We start from the raw sequence: 16,579 nt of genomic DNA, 5'->3' as shown, positions 1-16,579 counted from the left end.
TACTGTCTTAATGTCATCAGTCCATCACAGTGAGGTACTTGATCAGTCTTCCTGGAAGAGGTAAGCTTGAGAGAAATCTCAGTCTTTGTGGGCCCACTTGGCTGCGAACACTCACTCTGCAAAGATGACGCAGTGGACGAGGTGACACTATGGGGGGGAGAAAATAAAGATTGTTAATGTTTGTTGACATGCACTCGGCAGTGCAGGTGGAGGGCAAGTCCTGTAGAACACTCTTCTGAGCTGCTTATTTTCACAAGGGTCGCGGGAGTGCTGAAGCCTATTCCAGCTAACAACGGGCAGGGGAGACCCTGAACTGTTTGCCAGCCAGTCGCGAGCAGTGTTGTTAATCTTGCTTTACAAAAGTAATTAGTTACAGTTCCAAATTACATATCCCAAAAAATTATTGCGTTAGTAACTGAATAATTAGTTACTCAGCAAAGTAACTGATGTTATTACATTAAACATTGCATAACAGCTTTCACATCAAAGATCTTTATATTAACTGATTGAAGAATAAAAACACTATATAAAGTATTTTAGAACATTTGGTATTTATTTGGATCAAATATATTCATTTGTTAAGAAAATACAAATGTAAAGAGACCCTTAACCAGTGCAAATCTCAAACTGTATGTTAAAGAGCATACGACAAGAGAAAAAAAAGTCTTAAATAGCATTATTATGTTAATTTGAATCATATTTGGAGACGATTCGACTATATACAACAATTCAGCAAAGCGCAGATGACGAGAAATTAGTTTTTTAATTTGCCCGTTACCCATGCCTATCATTATAGGGCTCTAGCGTCCCCAACAGCTGGATGACGTCAGCAGGAGACTGGGCTCATTGGTTTTACTATTCAGCCCATTGAGGGGGAATTATTCAGAACGAGGAAAACGCGACGAATTGTTGCACATTGTTTCAGTCTCTCTACTTCAATATTTTTACAGGATATTCTTTTTATCCAAGTATTTTCCCCAATTGCTAAATAAATGGCATGGTCATGACAAATAACAGTCTTGTGCTAAATGGAATATGAAATAATAAAAATGCACTTATTCAGGACAACATGGCAAAATTACTCCATAATGGTCAAAACTGTCGACTTCACCTTTACTGTCGCACCTCCCGAACGATATTTTATGACACCTAAATCGGACATATGTCATTTCCCTTCCCCGGCTTCAGAGAATGTAAACAAACCAAGAGGCGTGACAGCTAGCCGACATGCTAACCCGAACCGAGTGATGTTTCAAAGTCTTCGAAGCGGAATATCACACATAACTAGCCCGGATTATTTAACATGACGACTGGGTTGTCGAATGTCTTTGCGGATCGGCAAACCGCCCGGCGGAAAGCAATTTACAGTTTGTTCCCCGGAGGAGGGCGGCTGCAGTTGTTGTGCAGCTAACGTACAGCTCATGTGCGTGAGGAGAGCTTTTTATATGCCTATCAATGATCAAACGGAAGTAGTCCTTTATTTAAAGAAAGTTTGTAGTGTTTACTTTGTAATCGCTGTATTCGTATTTGACATTATACAAAACAAGATGTTTACTCACTTCCTCGTAAGTCCAGTGGTCCCACAGTAGAAGGGCTTGTTTTGGCCAATATCCACGGTGAATGGGAACCTTTTGAAACTCCAAAAAGGCGCACACGCCTCTCCCTCATAAAGCAAGATTTTTCTGCAGCCGTTTGGCTGGCGTGATGCGAAAAATAAACGTATTAATCCGCAAAATCAGCTGAACCCTTAGTCCTCATACACAACAGTACGGCTGTTTAGTGAAGAGGACGCCTTCACCCGTACACGTCACAGCACCCTCCTCCTCAATGCAAGACCGAAGCCGGAAGTCACTCATTTTCATGGCGTGGGATTCAAACTAAATAAAGCTAAATAAATATAGCGATCGCTTCCACACACATCCAAGCGGTCCATATCATTCAGAAGCATAAAATGCCGCGTGTATTATGTAATAAACATGCTTTTTCGTGTCACATGCACTTTAAGCCTGGTGCACAAAACGGAGAACAATATCCTTAAATAGTCCGTAAAGTATTAATATTAAAGTTTGAAAGTAATTCAAGTACAAAAACCAATACCCAAAAATTTAAACATGGGTAAAAGGACTCATTCTTGCATTTAATTTCAACGAGCGAGAAGTAGTGTTCTGTCGATTTGCACTCCCCTTTGAATTGATATCCAAAGCACTACTGAGCATGATTATGGGTCCCACCGTTACTCTTAATCTTATTAGTGTTTCGACCGTAGAAGTATCTTATATAAACATTTCAAAACGTAAGGTAGATTTGTTCGACAGGACAGCTTGCATCGAAAGTCCCTACCATTGAGTTAAACTACCGTCAATAACGGGGAGTTTACCTCGACGCAAATCGACAGAACACCGGTCCTTAAAGCAGGGCATGATACGCTCACCTAGCCAATCATCATCGCGTTTGCAACGGCGTCACCACCTCCTTCCCTCCTCCTCTCTCCCACTCTGCTCTATCCAGGCAGGATGCAGCTAATGTGTGACAAAATCAACTGTCGACAGCTTGCACTTCATTCAACCAAATTGTAGTAACTCTCCCATTCGCATCGTTAGTAATGGTAATGGCGTTGCAAAGATGGGAAAATTAATTAATTAGATTACTCACTAATGAAAAAAATAACGCTCTTAATAACTCAGTTATTAACAGCACTGGTCTCGAGGCACATTACAGTGTTGGCCAAAAGTATTGGAACCCCTGCAATTCTGTCAGTTATTGCTCAATTTCTCCCAGAAAATGATTGCAATTACAAATGCTTTGGTAGTAATATCCTTATTTTTTTTTTGCTTGCAATGAAAAAACACAAAAGAGAATGAAAAAAAATCTTTATCATTTTACACAAAACTCCGAAAATGGGCTGGACAAAAGTATTGGCACCCTCAGCCTGATACTTGGTAACACAACCTTTCGACAAAATAACTTACTGTTAATTTTGGTCATTTCCTTTTGATTGTGGGATACTTCTGGGAAACTTCTTTTTACTTTTGTTCATGTCCTTTTTATTTTGGGAATAATGAGTCCTCCCAACTTAATCTCATACAGTGGGGAGAACAAGTATTTGATACACAGTCAATGGGAAAACTCATTGGCGGTGTATCAAATACTTGTTCTCCCCACTGTATATATCACCATAGATAGTGTTACGATTTTTTTTCTAAAAATCAACTTGGGGTTATTGGAGTCATAAGCAAAGTTGATTTCTGATGAAAACACCCCACAATCAACAGGAAGTGACAGTAGAAACACCCCAAAATCGACTGGAAGTGAGGTAGGGAAGTGACCCAGAGATGTCATTCAATCAACAAGAAGTGACCAAAATTAACAGTAAGTTAAATCAATAGGAAGTGACCAAAAATGTACGAGAACCTATCCTGAAATATCCCAAAAGCAACTGAAAGTGATCCAGATATGCCCAAAAATCAACAGGAAGGCATTCAAAATCAATGGAAAGTGACTTGAAAAATACATAATTCGACAGAGTGACCAAAAGTAACAGGAACATTCAGGTCTTTGGAGATGGACTTGTAGTCTTGAGATTGCCCATGCTTCCTCACAATTTTGCTTCTCAAGTCCTCAGACATTTCTTTGGTCTTCTTTCTTTTCTCCATGCTCATTTTGGTACACACAAGGACACAGGACAGAAGTTGAGTCAACTTTAATCCATTTTAACTGGCCGCAAGTGTGATTTAGTTATTGCCACCACCTGTTATGTGCCACAGGTAAGTAACAGGTGCTATTAATTACACAAATTAGAGAAGCATCACATGTTTTTTCAAAGGGTGCCAATACGTATGGCCCATTTTTGTAGTTTTGTGTAAAATGAAAAAAATGATTTTTTTGCATTCTCTTCTGTGTTTTTTCATTGCAAGCAAAATAAATAAAGATATTAAAACCTAAGCATTTGTAATTGCAATCATTTTCTGGGAGAAAATGAGCTTTATCTGACAGAATTACAGGGGTTCCAATACTTTGGCCAGCAGTGTATGCTACTGCAATATTATGTACAAGACAACACTGGTCGCGAGGCACAAAGAGACAAACCCATTCACGCTCACCGACAGACAATTTGGTGTGTTCAACAAGCCTATCATGCATGTTTTTGGGATGTGGTGTTCTGACTAAACACATTTATGAAAGAATTGAAGTCATACGCCACTTTTACGGTCTTGACAAGAAAAAAAAAACCTTAGAAAACATATCACGACTAGCATTCTGTAGAATATCGGCTCCAAAACATGTCAAACTGAGGCGGCATGGTGGATGTGTGGTGAGCACGTCTGCCCCACAGTCTGTGTGCTGTTTGCATATTCTCCCCGTGTCAGCGTGAGTGTTCTCTGGATATTACCGTTTCCTCCCAGATGCCAAAAACAGGCAAGCTCGGCTGATTGTACTCTGCAAATTGATTGATTTTGAGTGTGAAACGTATGCCTATGTGGACCCTGTGATTGTCTGGCAACCAGTTCCTCCTGCCCATAGTTGGCTGGGATAGGCTCCAGCACCCTCATGAGGATAAGCGGTATGGAAAATGAATGAATGACAAAATGACTTGTTTGTATTAATGGAGGTTTCATTTCAGTTGTGCAGAAACAGCTCTATCTGCTGGATTTAGATGGTGACTGCACCATGTGGCTTGTGATTTGAACATCACCACGTTGTGGAGAAACCAATGATAATATCACAGTCATCATCTAACTACAAATATACCATGTCTGTCTAACGGCAAAAGTTAAATTTTTCACATTAAGCGTCCACAATTAAAGAGCTGACAAAGAAATGACTCAAATGAGGATTTCTCTAAACAACAAAAACTATTGCCCATTTAAAAACTGTTTTATAAAAACCTTTTAACAATTATTGAGGGAAACAAATACAGTAATACCGCAAAAACATTACCATAATGACATTGGTTTTTACCCAGGACATACTGCCTCACAGTTATCACTTGTTGTTTCTGGGGAATCCAAACAAGCTTCAGTGGGCAAATAAGTATTTAGTCAACCACCAATTGTGCAAGTTCTCTTACTTGAAAAGATTAGAGAGGCCTGTAATTGTCAACATGACATGGGTAAACCTCAACCATGAGAGACAGAATGTGGGAAAAATTTAAAAAAAAAAAAAAAAAACAGAAAATTACATTGTTTGATTTTTAAAGAATTTATTTCCAAATTAGAGTGGAAAATAAGTATTTGGTCACCTACAAACAAGCAAGATTTCTGGCTGTCAAAGACGTCTAACTTCTTCTAACGAGGCTACACTCGTTACCTGTATTTATGGCACCTATTTTAACTCATTATCGGTATAAAAGACACCTGTCCACAAGCTCAGTCAGTCACACTCCAAACTCCACTATGGCCAAGACCAAAGAGCTGTAAAAGGACACTAGAGACAAAATTGTAGACCTGCACCAGGCTGGGAAGACTGAATCTGCAATAGGTAAAACGCTTGGTGTAAAGAAATCAACTGTGGGAGCAATTATTGGAAAATGGAAGAAATACAAGGCCACTGATAATCTCCCTCGATCTGGGGCTCCATGCAAGATCTCACCCCGAACAGTGACCTAGTCATTCACTAGGTCCCCACAGGGACCTAGTGAATGACCTACAGAGAGCTGGGACCACAGTTACAAAGGCTACTATCAGTAACAAAAATGTACCGCCAGGGACTCAAATCCTGCACTGCCAGACGTGTCTCCCTGCTGAAGAAAGTACACGTCCAGGCCCATCTGCGGTTCGCTATCGAGCATTTGGATGATCCAGAAGAGGACTGGGAATGTGTTATGGTCAGATGAAACCAAAATAGAACTTTTTGGTAGAAACACAGGTTCTCGTGTTTTGAGAAGAAAGAATACTTAATTGCATCCGAAGAACACCATACCTACTGTGAAGCATGGGGGTGGAAACATCTTGCTTTAGGGCTGTTTTTCTGCAAAAGGACCAGGACGACTGATCTGTGTAAAGGAAAGAATGAATGGGGCCATGTATCGAGAGATTTTGAGTGAAAATCTTCCATCAGCAAAGGCATTGAAGATGAGACGTGGCTGGGTCTTTCAGCATGACAATGATCCCAAACACACAGCCAGGGCAAAAGGAGTGGCTCGTAAGAAGCATTTCAAGGTCCTGGAGTGGCCTAGCCAGTCTCCACTTCTCAACCCCATAGAAAATCTGTGGAGGGAGTTGAAAGTCCGTGTTGCCCAACGACAGCCCCAAAACATCACTGCTCTAGAGGAGAGCTGCATGGAGGAATGGGCCAAAATACCAGCAACAGTGTGTGAAAAGCTTGTGAAGAGTTACAGAAAACGTTTGGCCTCCGTTATTGCCAACAAATGGTACATAACAAAGTATTGAGATGAACTTTTGGTATTGACCAAATACTTATTTTCCACCATGATTTGCAAATAAATTCTTTAAAAATCAAACAATGTGATTTTCTGGGTTTTTTTCCACATTCTGTCTCTCATGGTTGAGGTTTACCCATGTTGACAATTAAAGGCCTGTCTAATATTTTCAAGTGGGAGAACTTGCACAATTGGTGGTTGACTAAATATTAATTTGCCCCACTGTAATTGTTGTGCATTACATCATCGAGACAGTTGTGTCTAATATTTTGACCCTATTTTAGTAGTGGAGTAGAATAGTGTAAGTGACATCTCCAGAGGTGGGTAGTAACATGTGACATTCATTCCGTTACATTTAATTGAGTAACTTTTTGAGAATTATGTACTTCTAAGTGTAATTTTACCCACACAGTACTTGGTACTTTTACCTGAGTAGATTTGTGGAGAAGAAATCCTACTCTTATTTCGCTACTTTAGGCTACATTAGAGTCATTACATTTTCGCTCTTTAGTCTACATAATAGATTTGACATTATTTATGCCAGAGATGCCGACAGTGACTCTACAGTTTCACAAATGAGATGTCACAACAATAATCACATGACTCCACAATACCAATCAGACGTAACAATACAGTCACATGACCACACACAAGTTTGCAATCGAAAGTTCTATGGTCATTCTCCAGCTGCTTCCCCGGCAAACGAGCCCTCCTGCCCGCAGCAGGTTAACAACGAGCTGCCACTTGCTCGCCGCCGGGGGGGTTGCCGATTGGCGAAGACAATGTACAATCCCTCCGCCGTGTGAATGGTGCAAGAAGTCGACAGTTTTGACCATTATGGAGTAATTTTGCCATGTCATAGTGAATAAATGCATTTTTAATATTTCATATTCCATTTAGCACAAGACTGTTATTTGTTATGACCATCCCATTTATTTAGCAATTGGGGAAAAGTACATAGAATATCCTGTAAAAATATTGGAGTAAAGAGACTGAAACAATGCCGTTTTGCTTCTCTCTTCGTCGCATTTTGCTCGTTCTGAATAATTCACCCTCAATGGGCTGAATTCTAAATCAGATGAAAACGTGACCCCGCCGACATCATCCTCCAACTGGGGACACTAGAGCGCTATAATGAAGGCAAGGGCTATACGGCGGATTAGAAGACTAATTTCTCGTCATCTGCGCATTGACAAATTTTTGTACATAGTCGAATCGTCTCAAAATATGATTCTAATTCACATAGAAATTCAGAAACAGGAGATAATGTCATCTGAGTTTTATAGTTTTATTGCCCTCATGAATAAACATTAAAACGCTGCATGGACCATGTGTTTGTATGCATATTTCCATCATTTCTTGTCCTTTTTCAAAACTGAAAACACAATGAAAAACTACATGTCGTAGGAGCCATTTTGAGGTGACAAAGGAAGGATGTCATCCGAAAACTTTATATATTGCAGAGTGATGCGCCATCTAACGGGAGAGAGGCGAGGTAGCGAGCGTGAAATGTGCTGGATGAATGGAAAACTAAATTGCGCGCAAGCAATTGCGTTATTTCATCAACTCAAGGAAGAAGATGGGCCAGATTTGTCATTATTTTCTTCGGATGAGTCGGAGAGTGAGAAGAGTGACAGCGGTGCGCAAAGGGTGAAAAGAGGAGGACACCCTCTGGAAGTGGGCTGTGTGACGTATCCCTGTGTCTTGTTCCAGAACGAAACTGAGTGGAATGCCTGAAGAAACTGAACTGGTTTACTGTAAACATTTTTCCAAAATACTTTTTTTCCCATTGTTTTCATTTTTTCGCAATCAGTCTTTTCAATTTGTATATAGACGTGTGTGTGTGTTCGAGAAACTTGATGTATAATGCTTTGATAAGGTGATGGGTGCAGTGCTGTTTTCAGCAATGATGACAACAACGAAAATATTTCGTCAATGAACACTTTTTTTCATGACGATGACAAGACAATAACGAGTGTTTTGGGAGAGTAACATAACGAGACGAATGCCAGTTTTCCTCTGACAAGACTAGAATGAGACGAAAATGCGCAATAGTTTCGGTGACATGCTCACAATTTATGGCCATAGACTTCATAATGTATTGACGGCTCAGATCGGTCATGCCTCGCATTCAGGTAGGGGGCCGCCCACATCAAGAGGAGCTATTCACAAACACACGCACGCAGCGATCTAACATTGGATTTCTGTTGAAAAAGTACGAAAGCTGTACCGCATACAAACAGGAAGTATTGTCTCTGGAGTGATTTGTTCGAGGATTTAAGGTGATTATTATATTTTTAGTACAATGCATGCATTTTGAAACATTGTGAAAAAAATCAATGGGAGAAATTAGCCGCTACTGCACTGGCATCATAGTTTGCAATATTTACATGAAATAAATGCTAACTGTACATTTTTTTTTTTTTTTTTTGCTTTTAATCAAGAATTGAGACTGTTTTACATCTATATCTATAAAGAATTCGGGGATTTAACCATTTATTTACAATAATTTTCACAGGAAAAGCTCAGTTTACATCAGGCGGCCGATAGCTAGCTTCACTAACAGACTAGCATTGTACTTTGACATATGGTATATACGTAAATAAATGCTAACTGCACTTTTTATTTTCTTGCTTTTAACCAAGAATCGAGACTTGTTTTAAGTCCATATCTATAAAGAATTCGGGGATTTAAGCATTTATTCACAAGAATTTTCACAGGAAAAGCTCAGTTTACATCAGGTGGCCGATAGCTAGCTTCACTAACAGACTAGCATTGTACTTCGACATATTTACGTAAAATAAATGCTAAATGCACGTTTTACTTTCTTGCTTTTAACCAAGAATCGAGACTGTTTTAAGTCCATATCTATAAAGAATTCGAGGATTTAAGCATTTATTCACAAGAATTTTCACAGGAAAAGCTCAGTTTATATCAGGTGGCCGATAGCTACCTTCACTAACAGACTAGCATTGTACTTCGACATAATCACGTAAAATAAATGCTAACTGCACGTTTTATTTTCTTGCTTTTAACCACGAATCGAGACTGTTTTAAGTCCATATCTATAAAGAATTCGGGGATTTAAGCATTTATTCACAAGAATTTTCACAGGAAAAGTTCAGTTTACATCAGGCGGCCGATAGCTACCTTCACTAACAGACTAGCATTGTACTTCGACATATTTACGTAAAATAAATGCTAACTGCACGTTTTATTTTCTTGCTTTTAACCAATAATCGAGATTGTTTTAAGTCCATACCTATAAAGAATTTAGGGATTTAAGCATTTATACACAAGAATTTTCAATGAAAAAAGCTCTTGGTCTTTTATTCCACTCAGTCAGCTTTGATGACCTTGGCAACAATATATGCCCCCTATTTATTGGCCCCACGCCCCGTGTCCTGTCAATACATTATGAATTCTAAGTTATGCATTTTATGTGTAGTTAGCCTGCATCGTAGTAGTGTCTCATTGTGTCACTCGCGACGTGCTTCGACCCCCACCAACTTCCTGACTAACTAGTGTGTCGTCTCCAGGCTACATGCAGGCTTGCATATACGGTAAATTTGTTTTCTTGAGATTTTGCAATGTTGCTTTAGCCTTTAAAAGGTCTTTGCTGAGTGCTCATCACACCCTAAATGTAACTCGTAGCGTTAGCATAGCATTCACATTCGTGTTAGCATTAGGCTAATGGTAATGGCGAGCCGCCTTGTAAACTCGCGGACTTTTTTTTGCCTACATTTCGTGGCGTCCAGGTGTGTATAATCAAATATACTGTTCTCCTGCTAAGTCTGGATTATCACCAAGTTGGCGTTGTTTTTTTTTTTTTTTATAGTAAAGGTTGTCTAAAATTAGAAATTAATCTTGAGTTTTCGTCAACAAAAACGAGACGAAGACAAAAACATTTGGAGACAAAGACTTATTTGACAGTAAAATATGACTAAGACTAATAAATATTTTCGTCCTAAAGACTAAGACGAACATTAAAAGGGCTTCCAAAAACAACACTGGATGGGTGCAATACATACAGTAAAATGCCTATGACCACTATGACCATACCCTAACTAATCCTAACTATTCAGTCTCATTTTTTTCTGTTGAATGCTTATCCTGACAAGTTGAATAACTATTATCAAGGTTCAAAACGGTTCTTTGAGCATGTTTGGTTGTAAATCGGACATCAATATTACAAATTTTGAACCCCAAAAAATGAGGATTTTTTTTTGTCTTTTTGAGCCCAAAATGTTGATTATACAGTGCTGGCCAAAAGTATTGGCACCCCTGCAATTCTGTCAAATAATGCTCAATTTCTCACAGAAAATGATTGCAATTACAAATGCTTTTGGTAGTAATAACTTATTTTGCTTGCTATGAAAAAAAAAAACACAAAAGAGAGGGGAAAAAAATTAAATCATTATCATTTTACACAAAACTCCAAAAATGGGCCGTACAAAAGTATTGGCACCCTCAGCCTAATACTTGGTAGCACAACCTTTAGACAAAATAACTGCAAACAACCGCTTCCGGTATCCATCAATGAGTTTCTTACAATGCTTTGCTGGAATTTTAGACTATTCTTCTTTGGTCAACTGCTCCAGATCTCTGAGATTTGAAGGGTGCCGTTTTCAGATCTCTCCACAGGTGTTCTATGGGATTCAGGTCTGGACTCATTGCTGACTACCTTAGAAGTCTCTAGTGCTTTCTTTCAAACCATTTTCTAGTGCTTTTTGAAGTGTGTTTTGGGTCATTGTCCTGCTGGAAGACCCATGACCTCTGAGGGAGACCCATCTTTCTCACATTGGGCCCTACATTATGCTGCAAAATTTGTTGGTAGTCTTCAGACATCATAATGCCATACACATGGTCAAGCAGTCCAGTGCCAGATATAGCAAAGCAACCCCGAAACATCAGTATTTGACTGCGGGGACCGAGTTCTTTTCTTTGAAGGCCTTGTTTTTTTTCCTGTAAACTGTATGCTGATGTATATTCCCAAAAAGCTCCACTTTTGTCCCATATGACCAGAGAACATTCTTCCTAAACGTTTTTGGCTTTCTCAGGGAAGTTTTGGCAAACTCTAGCCTGGATTTTTTATGCCTCTGGGTCAGAAGGCAAGGCAAGGCAAGGCAAATTGATTTATATAGCACAATTCAACACAAGGCAATTCAAAGTGCTTTACATCACATGAAGACCATAAAAATCACATTTAAATCAACACAACGTAAAAACCAAGACAAATGATCGCATTTAATCACAGAATAAAAATAAATAAATAAAAATAAAACAAAAATAAAAATAAAGCAAAAACTACTACTAATAATCATTGAAATCAGCAATGGAGATAAGCACAAGAGGAATAGAAGGCAGGTAGGTTGAAATATATAGACAGTTATGGATATGAAGTGCCAAACAAAAGCGTTTTTAGCCCTGATTTAAAAGAGCTAACAGTTTGAGCATACTTCAGACGTTCGGGTAACTTGTTCCAGAGGTGAGGAGCATAATAACTAAATGCTGCCTCACCCTGCTTGGTTCTTGTTCTTGGAACATGCAGAAGACCCGTTCCAGACGACCTTAGGGGTCTAGATGTCTCATAGGAATCTAACAAGTCAAGCATGTATTTTGGTCCAAGGCCATTAAGTGTTTTGTAGACGAGCAGTAGTATTTTATAGTCTATCCTTTGACTCACTGGAAGCCAGTGTAGCGATTTCAAAACCGGTGTAATGTGGTCCAGCTTCCTTGTATTTGTGAGGACTCTGGCTGCAGCATTCTGTACTAGCTGCAGCTTCCTGACTGATTTTTTATCAAGACCTGTAAATATACCGTTGCAGTAGTCCAATCTGCTGAAAATGAATGCATGCATAAGTTTTTCCATGTCTTGTTGAGTCAGAAGCCCCTTAATTCTGGTTATATTTTTTAGGTGGTAATAAGCGGATTTAGTGACGGACTTTAGATGGCTATCAAATTTTAGGTCTGAGTCAATAATTACGTCAAGGTTTCTGACTTGATTTGTAGCTGTTAGTGACATTGTGCTAAGTTGGCTGCTTATCTTTGACCTTTCCTTTTTTGGCCCAAAAATGAAGTGGGGTCTTCCTTGGGATCCTACCATAGAGTCCCTTTTCTTCAGACGCCGACGCATGGTACGGGTTGCTTGTTTGGATGTTAGTCGAGGTTCTATATCCACCATCCGCACAATCTTTCATTGAAGTCTCTCGTCAATTTTGCCTTTCCGTCCACATTTAGGGAGGTCAGCCACAGTGCCAGGGGGTTTACACATATTGATGACACTGCACACGGTAGACACAGGAACATTCAGGTCTTTGGAGATGGACTTGTAGCCTTGCGATTGCCCATGCGTCCTCACAATTTTGCTTCTTAAAGTGATCCTCTAGTTTTAAGACAAGTAATTCTTAAAAGATACATCTTAGTATGAGTTATAATAATTTGACACTAAAACCCTCTTAATGTTTTCGTTTTAATAAAATTTGTAAAATTATTTTAACTAATTGTTCGCCATGGTTGTTGACGTCGCAGTGCTGTGACGTCACAAATCCCGCTGACGGACTTTAGCGTGTCATTCATTAGCTATCCCAACATGTCGTCGGTTCTTCCCTTCCAATTTGAACCAGAGCGGAAAAGTGAAAAGCAGGACAGCATTGTCGGTCGTTCACAAGACGAGCAGCAAAGGCGAAATGCAGAGCAAGAAATACTTGATGAGGCAAGAGTTGGGCTAAACTTCTGGTGTACTTGCGGCAAGTGCATCTCGATGACAACGGAGCGAGAGAGCGTATGCTGTCGAAAACTCAGGTTTTTATCAGCAGATCTTCAAGTGTGAGTTATTGCGTCATCAAACTCATTCCAATATAATTATGTAGATTGTCAGCATCCAGAGCTGTCGTATGCTTTACATACAGTACAGGCATTCGTGCCTTTTTATTTTCATGACCATTGACATTATAAACTCTCACTGAAGGCAATAAAACTATGAATGTGTGGCGAGCTAGGGAAGGAGGCGGAGTATCAAACCACGGAGCTAATCCGCGTTGTTTTATTGACATTTTGGCTGCAAGAAATAGCAATGTCTGTCTGGCATGCGACCCGCGGAAGGTAATGTTATTTCCAGCTGTTCTTCACAAAGTACCCCCCCAACCACACAACGTGCCAACATAATTTCCGCCGGTGAATTCTGTTATAACTTGCTACAAATGCACACGTGTGAATTGTGTACTTAGAAAAAAGGTGAAATAACTACAAACGTGTAATATTCTAGTATCTTCAAAGTACCCACCCTTTTCTCTGATTACTGTTTGGCACTCTTGCCATTCTCGCGATGAGCTTTCAGAGGGAGTCCCCTAAAATGGATTTTGACTTCACATGTATGCCATTCCGGCGTTGATGAGAATTTATTGCTTTATCAATGGGGTTGGGACATTTGTCTTGCATTGAATGAATTGCATTGGACGTGCTTTGATCAGTTTGAGTGGCAGCATCACTCATATTAGGTGAATACTGAACACACACACTTAATGCCTGATGAACTGACAGTAGAGGTGAATTATTAGCTTCCTCTGTGACTAGCGGTACGCCCGAAGGTTCGCCTCCCGCTGTAGCGACAGGAGCGGCCTGGATGCTTAAGAGGGCGGCCAGAGTGTCTCGTCGGTCTCGCTTCATTGCGCGCATTTCACTCGATATCCGAGCAGGCTGAGGCTTCTTGTGCTGGGAAATAGTTGGAACGGCATTTGGTTTTAGTGTGCGCTTATATCTAGCCGCTTCGGTGAGATCTTTTATTAGTTGTCGTCGACTAAAATCCTCAAACGCGGTAGGAGAAAAATGGCGAGAACAAAGCCTTGGTTGTTTGGGAAGATTTGCTTGTCTACAGGCATTTTCCCAAACCTTTCTCCTCTTCTTGTCAACAGGAAATTTGTGGAGACACACATCACTCTCCTTGTTTCCGTTTTACTCGAATTTGCATCCATAAGCAGCACATCGTGGCATTTTACTTCGCGAGTTAAGCCAGCAATACACAATTGTTGTACACACGCTACACGATTGGGAAAATATCATCTACGTCATCAGTCCGCGCCCGCAGAACATGGCGCCAACTATCGGTCAAAATATGCACTAAATATTATAAAATATTGCCATTGATTTAACATTTTATGTGTTTCTAACGACATATTTTAATACAAGAGAACAATTGTGGTTTGTTAGAGCCTACATGTCTTTAAAATCGAGGATCACTTTAAGTCCTCAGACAGTTCTTTGGTCTTTTTCTCCATGCTCAATGTGGTACACACAAGGACACAGGACAGAGGTTGAGTCAACTTTAATCCATGTTATCTGGCTGCAAGTGTGGTTCAATTTTTGCCACCACCTGTTATGTGCCACAGATAAGTAAAAGGTGCCGTTAATTACATAAATTAGAAAAGCATCAAATGATTTTTCAAGGGGTGCCAATTATTTTGTATGGCCCATTTTTGGAGTTTTGTGTAACATGATAATGATTTTTTTTCCCCATTCTCTTTTTTAAATTTTTTTTTTTAATTGCAAGCAAAATAAATGCAGATATTACTACCAATGTATTTGTAATTGCAATCATTTTCTAAGAGAAACTGAGCATTATCTGACAGAATTGCAGGGGTGCCAATACTTTTGGCCAGCACTGTATGTAATTGGTCAGTGAAGGAGACAACAGTTTGGAAATGAAGGTTATGGTGTCCTGAAAAAAGGGACCCAACCAAGCCATTGCGAACATTCTCTTTTTTGAAATATAAAGGCAAAATTAAAGGCATGCAAAATTGGACAAAATAGGCCCACAGTTAAAGGGTTAAATGTGTGTTATCTTACACGTCTTCTTTTTCACAGTGACCCATTCATGGCGACTCTCCAGGAGTTGGGTAAGTTTGCTGCACAGCTGAACATGAGCAACGTGCTCCAGCAGCAAGTCTATGATGGGTCCAGCCCATTTGCTCATGAGTGATGTAGAAATCCATTGACAGAACTAAAAGAGAGGAACCAACAAGAAAAAAAAGAAGTTGCACAAGTTGAATACAGTGGTTAGAAGTAGCGAAATACTGTTCTCTCATAAATGACATACTGTGTCAACATTATAAAATTGTAATGTTGTGTCATCGTGGCACCTGTGTTACTTCGTGTGCTAGTCCACTTGAGTTGAAGGAGGACACGGTGCCGGTAGTTCTCAGGTGAGATTGTTCTGGATGAGGGCCTCTGCCATATGGGCAGGAGAAACAGGACAGGGCATCACAGCCGTTATCCAAAAGACACTTGAGTAGAGGCAAGTTATCCATGCAGAGAGCAACAACCGCAGGGAACGTCGTGACCCAGGATGGGATTCTGGCATTGACGTCAACTCCTCTTTGCAGCAGCATGGACACCGTGGCAATACTGCCCCTGTGCACAGCCAGCAGCAGAGGACTGACGGGGTCCAGGTGTGTGGCGGCGCCGGCGTTCAAGAGGACCTCGGCCGTCTCCGTGCAGCCGTTGGCGACAGCCAAGCAGAGGGCCGTCGTGCGACCGTCGGCATAACGTGCCGAACGAGCGGGGGCCAGTGTGGCATCGATGTCCGCGCCCGCCTTGAGGAGCGCAGCTGCCACGCGGTGCCTGTTGTGCTCGGCTGCCAGGTGCAGAGGGCTGACAGGGCTCTGACGAAGCCTGGTGCGACTCGTCACAGGGATAAGGAGGCACACCACCCTGAACACAAAGGCACTATGTTAACTCACACAGTTTAGGTCAATGGTACCACCTCATAAAATGACCAACCTTAAAATGCGGTGCCTTAGTAGACCAATAGGTGTGCAATAATACACAAAGATGGACTTGGCACACGTCAGTTTATCAATTTTTTATTAATAAATAAATACATCGACTGCTATATTTATTTCAGCATAAAAGGCACAAAAAGATCATCGGGTGGATCATCTTTTACAGCCCTGACTGGCTGAGTTGAGTTTTAGAGGAGTGGTTCTCAAATCTTTGACACCAGTGGTACAGTGGTATAAAAAAGTATCTGAACCTTTTGGAATTTCTCACATTTCTGCATAAAATCACCATCAAATGAGACCTGATCTTTGTCAAAATCACACAGATGAAAAAACAGTGTCTGCTTTAACTAAAACCACCCAGACATTTATAGGTTTTCATAATTTAATGAGGATAGTATGCAAACAATAACAAAAGAGGGAA

The 16,579-nt window shown here is 40.3% G+C and overlaps 1 protein-coding gene across 5 annotated transcripts in view; it reads right to left on the bottom strand.

Annotated features, from left to right (window-relative positions):
* Nucleotides 1-16,579, bottom strand: part of LOC130931385 (ankyrin repeat and SOCS box protein 2-like) — a 36,545-nt gene continuing 19,966 nt past the window's right edge. For all 5 annotated transcript variants that reach the window (XM_057860145.1, XM_057860146.1, XM_057860142.1 and 2 more), the window contains 3 exons: nucleotides 15,517-16,087; nucleotides 15,224-15,377; nucleotides 1-147 (listed from right to left, as the gene is read on the bottom strand). In XM_057860145.1, the coding sequence (XP_057716128.1) occupies nucleotides 17-147; nucleotides 15,224-15,377; nucleotides 15,517-16,087 (856 nt within the window). In that variant the 3' untranslated portion in view covers nucleotides 1-16. The remainder of the gene's footprint in view (nucleotides 148-15,223; nucleotides 15,378-15,516; nucleotides 16,088-16,579) is intronic.

This window comes from Corythoichthys intestinalis, chromosome 15, assembly GCF_030265065.1.
Source record: "Corythoichthys intestinalis isolate RoL2023-P3 chromosome 15, ASM3026506v1, whole genome shotgun sequence".
In the NCBI taxonomy this organism is placed as follows: domain Eukaryota; kingdom Metazoa; phylum Chordata; class Actinopteri; order Syngnathiformes; family Syngnathidae; genus Corythoichthys; species Corythoichthys intestinalis.
Note: the sequence above shows the minus strand (reverse complement) of the source record. Positions and strands in the feature narration are given on the sequence as shown.